The sequence below is a fragment of the Sinocyclocheilus anshuiensis genome, unplaced genomic scaffold, assembly GCF_001515605.1.
Source record: "Sinocyclocheilus anshuiensis isolate Anshui unplaced genomic scaffold, SAMN03320099.WGS_v1.1 scaffold78, whole genome shotgun sequence".
NCBI lineage: Eukaryota > Metazoa > Chordata > Actinopteri > Cypriniformes > Cyprinidae > Sinocyclocheilus > Sinocyclocheilus anshuiensis.
Window position 1 is genome coordinate 2,100,869 of NW_015544250.1, and position 7,674 is coordinate 2,108,542.

The window sequence follows — 7,674 nt, forward strand, 5'->3', positions numbered from 1 at the left end:
TCGAGGCCACAATCAAACAGCATAAACTGGTATTTATGATTATTTCGCATAGAAGAAGGACACACATATTGAATCGCGTCTGCACCGATTGGTTTATCACATGGCTACTTTAAACGGCTCCATTAAGTCTTTAGCCCCAAAGAGCGCACATTTAGAAAGATAATGATAAATTCTCAAATGTTCACACCTTATTTCTTTACAGAGGATGATTCTGTATTACTATATTAATGTTCCACTAAATTATGCGATCATCTAATGAGTTTTGAGCGCTCTCTCTCGTCTTACTGCCATTACACATAGTGGAGAAGAAATGTCATCAAAATGATTTTAAATTTAAAAATATAAATTTAATGAGTTTCTGTTTTTATAACATAGCTATGCCTATGATATAGGACTTAGCCTATCACACAAACAAGAGTCCTGTTTTTTGTTTTTTTTTAGAATATCTGCACGATCGCAAATGTACAATAAACAACAACTTACAGAGTAACTTTCAGACACAAAATTCCGTTTTGCTCCGTCAGAAAGAAAACAACAAACAGCAGAACCGCTGCGTCTCCGAACAACAGTGATTTGTTCCTCAGCGTTACACGGACCAGCAAATGATTCAATCAGGCTATAAGTACAGTCGTTTGCAAAGTTAAATGAATCAGCTTTTTAAACGAATCGGTTGATTCAGCTCACTCATTAAGACAGTCACTTGCTGCCACCTACGGGCGGTTGTAGTTTCATATTTAAATAAGTAGCTTATTTCATTTTTGCAATCATTTAATATTTCTACATTAAAATGTTATATTTAAACTTAACATTTATGCACAATCCATCTATGAATTTTGTTGATAGTGATTTCATTTGATTGTTAATAGCCAGCATGTCTTTTTATTCAATTTAATTTAGTGATTAAATAAGAACCTGACATAAGAGGACACAGATATGACAATAACTTTTATAATACTAATAAGCCAACATCTGACTTTTTTTTTTTTGCTCAGTTATGTCAGGGTTTTGATCTCTCAACTGAGAGAACACATCCTGTTTATTATATTATAATGAATATTTAATATTACATTTAAACTTTGACTATAGCTTAGACATGTTGCATATTAATTGTACTATTTATGAACCTCAAAGCATATGTTTGTGTACTTTGTGTTACTCCATAATGATGTTCTATTTGAGGGCATTTGTAGTGTAGGTATAGGGCCCAAGCATAACCTCAAGCCCAGGGGCCCCCGCCCCCCTAAGACCTGCCCTGCCGAGAGCCATTGAAAAACTACAGAAAAGTAAAACTACTTCACTTTAGCATGACTGGCCACGAGTACTAAGGAGAGAGATCACACATCAGCTGCTCAAAAAATGTGTCAGTGAGATGAACGGAGCGCGAGCGCAATCCTGTGACAGTCACAGGTGGTTAGTGGAGCGCGTGAAGGAGATATGCGAGGGCACGAACACTGTTCAGGGTCTCCATTAATTCGTGCTTGTAGTAATTTCATGTGTATATATTTTGAAAGCATTGAATCGCTATAGAAATCGCGATTCATTCGATTCTTAGCGTTTTAAATCGATTACTGTCCGAAATCGACGATTCAAACATCCATGTTTCAAGATCGATGCATTGCATCGTCAGGGTTTGTAATCGATGCATCGAGAAAACGAGTGAATAGTTACACCCCTACCAGTAAGGCTTGATTCTGCCGTTTCATTTGATGTATTATTGAAATGTGTACATAATATTAAGACATGGATGTCTAATAATTTCCTGCAGTTAAATGAGGATAAAACCGAGGTTTTAATATTAGGTTGTCCTGCTCACTTGTCTCCTGCTTTGGAAGCTCAGTTAGGTCCACTTTCAACTAATGTACGCAAACAAATCAAAAACCTTGGAGTGATTTTTGACTCCTCTCTATTTTTTGATAAACAAATTAAACTTACCATTGACAGAAATAGTCAGCGCTACTGCCTTTTCTTTTGCATTGAAATCTTTATTACAAGCAAGAACTTTGTTTTCCTACCTCCACGAGTGCATCTATTATTGTATCTAAAATTATTATATCTAAAAGTGCTCTTTCCCTTTAAACCTAGACAAAAAGCCATATGTGTTGATTGTGAAACACAGTAGACTTTAATAATATGCATTTATGGTAATTACTGCACGATGTCCAGGAGAATGGTTAAACACTGGCAAACTTTAGTGACGATGTGACACTTGCTGACTGTACGGAAAGTATTCAGACCCCCTTAAATTTTTCACTCTTTGTTTTGAGATCGGCCTTTTAGAGACCGCCGATCAATCATCCCAGCATGATTATCGGCCGATAGTGATAGGTAGCCGATCAATCGGTGCACCCCTAGTAGATTTGTTTGATCACTGTACAGCACTTTGTATCAATTTACATTGTGTTTAAATGTGCTTTATAAATAAATGTTGTTGTTGTTGTTGGATTTCCTCACTAAACATGAGACATTTTATCAGGAAAATCAGATACAAACCAAACTGGGAACTATTTTAGGTTTTTGGAGACTTGCATCAATCTATTTACTGACTGGTTGTTCATATGACAAAGTGTAATTAAATACTTATGATAAAATTTTGGCGTAATAAATTAAATTAATTCTAATATTTTTTTTAAAGCTAAAGAATCCACTCAAACCGTTCTGTAATTTGTCAACTAAAAAACCATTTGGCTTCCAAATGTTTCATGGATAATGGTTCTTTAGTCATTTTGGTACATCGCATGCAGGTGAGTCATTTCACCCAAACGTTGGCCCCTCAGTGAACAACACTTCTACCTCTCAAGCCACAGTGTAAATGCCAGTCCATATGGGCAAATATGAGGTATGAGGTTCTGTATGTGGTTCATGCCTTCATAAAGGTTTCATTAGAGGTCAAGTCTGTTTTTCGTTCTCTCTTACAGTGTATTGAAAAGTTACAGCATCCAGCACGTCCCAGACGGCACCGTCATCGTGGAATCCATCGTTATTAAAGTGACTTCCTCAGCCGAGGAGCCCAACCTCAAAGTCATTCTGCTCTCATGGAGCTACCAGGTGAACAAACATGTGATGAACTAATTCTTGATCATTTAATGTGGATTATATTGTCTTCACTGTTTTTAAGTAGCTTTGTGTATGTGGAAACTTCACTTGTTTTATTTGGCTCGTGGTCAGATAGTTGGTCTAGTGGAATGCACAACATCTCACAGCCCACAAGGGAAACTTTTTGCACTTATGTTTCCAAACAAACTGGTATCACCAACTGCCTGACAAAACAGACATATTACCATAAAATCACATTCTTCAGTATGTATCAGTGTGGCACAATTGGATTGCAATTGAAACCGCAACAAATGTGTGAGAGAAAGTGAATTTGCGGTGTCACTGTCTAGCGTGGTTCACTTTACTTTTGTCTAATAGTGCGTCTTATAGAAACGCCTCTGACCACACTAAGACACGCTCAGTGGTTTCAGAGCTTGTATTCATTTAGACCCTTTTTTTATTAGTTTAATTTTATTCAGCAAGGATGCAATGAATTGATCGAAAAATGACAATAAAACATTTATAATGTTACAAAGGATTTCTGCTTCAAATAAATTATGTTCCTTTGAACTTCCTATTCTTTAAAGAATCCTGAAAAAATAAAATTAAATTAGTTTCCACACAAATATTAAGCAGCACAACTGTTTTCATCATTGATAATAAGAAGAACTTTTTCTTGAGCAGCAAATCAGGAAATGAGTGATTTCTGAAGTTCATGTGACACTGAAGACTGTGCTGAATGGCTGCTGAAATTCAGCTTTGACATCAGAGAAATAAAGGACATTTTTATTAATGAATAATATAAAATATATTAAAATAGAAGCTGTTATTATGAAGTGTAACAATATTTAGCAGTATTCCTGGTTTTACTGACTTTTTGATTAAATAAATGCAACCTTGGTGATTTTACATTTTAGGTTTTGAAATGTACTATATTAACCTGTTTCTCATTGTGTTTTAAAATGATTTTTGTCCCCCTCAGGATGAAGAATTGGGCAGTTTCTTGTCTACGTTGCTGAAGAATGGTCTGCCTTCGTGACTGTGGTGACACTGATTTGATGTTTGTCTTTGGTTAAAAAAAAATAACAATAAAGTTTTTTTTTTTTTTTTTAGTAAACTTGATCGAGAAGGCTGTCATTTGTGAAAACATTTGTTTCTTAGCTTTAGATAAAAGTTCAACATAAAAAAAAGTGGTCAGTATTCAGAATTTGAAACAAAATGCAGGGATGATACTGATCTACATCTACTAATATATGTAATAATTCATTGATAAGAATTGAGAAACAAAATTTTAAAAAGAATATTCAGAACCAAGATCATTACAAAAAAGCCAAATACTGGCCAATATATCAGTCTATGAATAAGTTTACTGTTATGTAATAAAAAATTACAGTCATTCTTAGTGCAAAATCAAATATTAGTACAATTATATGAGAAAAAACCTAACTCATCAAGCCACATTGGAGTCCATTTTTCTGTATTTCAGTTTTGTTTTTTGGCATTAAAGATTCATTTTATGTGCTGTCTTGCCTTTTTTTTATACCTTTTAACTGAAATAGTTCAGCTGAAACGAAGCCATCAAAAGCCATTGGAAATGGAATAAACACCCTTTTTCTTCTTCAGCCTCAGTCTTTTGAGCCTCCATTTGTAGTGACCCGTGGCAAAGTAGCACAACAGTGGGTCCAGGAGGCTGTTTAGACTGACCAGAGCCATGGTCACCCTACGGAGGAAGTAAATCCCGTCATCCTCTTTGATGTCTCTCAAGCGTGACAAGAGGTACGCTAGATGCACGACATGATAAGGCAGAAAACACAGAATTGTGATGACCAGGATGGCGTAGATGATCCGCCGTGCCACGCGGGCGGTGGAGTTGTTGATCCGGGCGATGCGATGGGCCACAATGGGGTAGCACACCAGGATGACCGCAGAGGGCAGAAGGGATCCAAAAATGAGACTGCATATGCTGTACGGCGCCAAGTCGCTCCACTCCTCTTTAGTGAAGCCCTCAAAGCACATGTTCCCTTTGCTTGATAATGGGCATTTTAGCATGAAGGCCAACATGGCCGACCCGGAGACCAACCACACGACGGTGCTCACCATAGCCGTGAGACTTGTGTTGCGAAGCTGCAGGTAGGTGTGAGGGTGGAGGGTGGCAATGTAGCGGTCCACGCAGATGCAGGTCATGAAGCTGATGCTGATGTAGATGTTGGCGAAGAAGATGGTGCCGGTGATGCGACACATGGCATGGCCGAATATCCAGTTGCTGTCATTGAGGTGGTAGTGGATACGAAATGGCAAGGCGAACAAGAAAAGCGTGTCGGCCACCGCTAGGTTAATGATGTATATGTTTGAAGGAGATTTCTGTTTGATTTTAAAGATGAAGTAATACAAAGCTCCGAGATTTCCAATCAATCCGAAAAACAAGACCAGACTGTAGACGGGTGTGAAGAGATAGCGCTGGAAATCTGGGTGCAATATGGTTGTGTTTTCCATGATGTTGTGGTCCTTGGGTAAATATTAAATATGAAAAAAAGAAAATATTAGTGACATTTATCTTTTAAATCATTTCAACAAGTGAAGAAGTTCTTGCACAAGGTGCTTATCATGTAAACAGGTTTAGTCTATGGCTGTTCCAGTGCTGCAAGTTCAGCTGACAGCATTTGTTGCTTAAAGGCACAATATGTAAGATTTTTTTTATTAAAATATCCAAAAACCACTAGAACGACCGCACAGAGTAGCATAATAACAGATCTTTCAAATGTATCGTATGATAAAACAGCGCTGCTCTCCCCCACCCCCCCATACGCACGACCGGAAGGAGCGGAAGTGGTCGACCGTGGCATAATAAAAGCTCCTGTTTTCGAGCCGTGTGTCACACTCGTTCAGGGGCCTCGTTTCGCTTCGACGGCTTTCAGCCTCACCCTGCTTCATTCTACTACGTTAATAAATCATTAGCTCATCTTAGAAAAAACAACTTTTTAAGACTAGTCTAAGCAGTTTATGCAACAGGAATATCGTGAATTGGATCGATTTTTGAATAATATAAAATAAGAAATGTGAAGCTTATAATATTATAAAAGCACTTACATTAATTCCTCTATTAAAATGTATGTGTTATTTATTCGGCGTTGTTTTTACCCTCGTTTTAGACGCTGCGTTGTCATGACAACAAAGTCGTAAAGTTAGATGTAACTTTTACAGGTAACAGGAACTCAAAGTGGGTTTGTAAAATCATGCTAACACGCATATCGTTTACCTTTTGTGAATACACTTCTAAAACTGAGTATTTAATCGTTTATGGGTTGATCAATTCATTGTAAGTGCCTCACTTTTTTAAAGAAATTAACATTTCGAGGTAACGTTAATCAGCGAGTGCTGTCGATTGAGTTTAACTTGTACTGGACACGGAATATTAATTTAAAGCAAAAAGGAGGAAATACGTTCTCAAATTCATGTTTATTTCTCAATTTAACGTTTTATGCTGATTTATAATTTAAGAAAAGTATTAAACTAGACAAAAATGCGAAATAGAAGCATATGCCACACACACACAAAAATAATCAAATAACTTTGATATGTAGCTACTTACATTACTTGAAGGAGCGTCCTTGAATCCTTGAAGAAGGATATCAAGTCTTATGAAAGCTAGATGTTGTTCTGTCAGAGGTGGAAACTTATTCTGAGTATTGTGGTTTTACGCAGAGCTATGAAAAGACAACAGGAAATCCAGAAAGTGCAGCCTCCCCCGGTGTTTTGAGGGGGCATGCAGACATTTTAGCACGTGGAAACGATGAATTACATATTCCACTGAGTGTACTGTAGTGTCTAGAGACTTTTTAGGGTGGCTGTGTTGAAATGAGTCAGCCCTGGAACTGAAGGGTGGTCGTACAGTGCATTGATTGAGAGTAAAAGTGCACTTGTATGATCAGAGTACAGCAGTCGTTACTCACTTTTAACTGGTCGCATTGCTTCTGCTTTGGTTTTGTTCCTCTTGTGTAGAATCAGTTTTGCTGATCTAAATCTGTGTCTAAAACCTAACAAAAAAGGTTTCGGTGTTGTACCACTGTACGTGGTCAACATCTCCCATCATTTTACACTTGATGGATTTGGCATTTGGACACTAGGTGGCGCATAGCGGGTTATAACCGCTGATCTATAATAGAGATATATTTGGATGCTTTTACACAAAGTTGCATTGCATTCATGTACATGATCTTTTGATTACACTTTACATGAAGCCTTTATATATAATGCATTAATTATGCCTTATAATGCACCTCATAATGCACTGGTGTATAAATATAATAATGTATAATAATTGTAACCACAGTTACAGTATAATACATTATAATACTATTTATTTATATATTTATATTTAAAGATTTAGAAACTATGATGCATTAAAACACAAGAGGACTACATTTTTGTTCTAAGAGTATTTCACAAAGCGTTTTAGCGCTAAAATTAGCTCCTAAATCTGTGAAACATTAGTAGTGAAGAGGACTCCTAAGTCACTAAAACCAAATCTGAACTATCCTAAAATGGCTGTTGCCAGCAATCTACCTTGGAATATAAACATTTTAGAAACATTTGACGATAATGAGCTTTTAAAAAGGTATCGGCTTTGGTTTGAAGATTATC

The 7,674-nt window shown here is 36.9% G+C and overlaps 2 protein-coding genes across 3 annotated transcripts in view; one reads left to right on the forward strand and one right to left on the reverse strand.

Annotated features, from left to right (window-relative positions):
* The window catches only part of ints11 (integrator complex subunit 11), a 15,830-nt gene extending 11,587 nt beyond the window's left edge, over positions 1-4,243 (forward strand). Inside the window, exons 16-17 of the mRNA XM_016498776.1 lie at positions 2,916-3,045; positions 4,016-4,243. Of these exons, the coding sequence (XP_016354262.1) occupies positions 2,916-3,045; positions 4,016-4,072 (187 nt within the window). The 3' untranslated portion in view covers positions 4,073-4,243. The remainder of the gene's footprint in view (positions 1-2,915; positions 3,046-4,015) is intronic.
* LOC107697913 (P2Y purinoceptor 1-like) overlaps positions 1-6,697 on the reverse strand; it is a 12,702-nt gene extending 6,005 nt beyond the window's left edge. The window contains exons 1-2 of one of the 2 annotated variants that reach the window (XM_016498777.1): positions 6,623-6,691; positions 4,326-5,538 (exon numbers count right to left, since the gene is read on the reverse strand). In XM_016498777.1, coding sequence (XP_016354263.1) covers positions 4,612-5,526 — 915 coding nt within the window. In that variant the 5' untranslated portion in view covers positions 5,527-5,538; positions 6,623-6,691 and the 3' untranslated portion in view covers positions 4,326-4,611. Of the gene's footprint in view, positions 1-4,325; positions 5,539-6,622 lie in introns of those variants that run through there. The other variant, XR_001635279.1, reaches the window with a different exon arrangement.
* Positions 6,698-7,674: the final 977 nt, after the last annotated feature.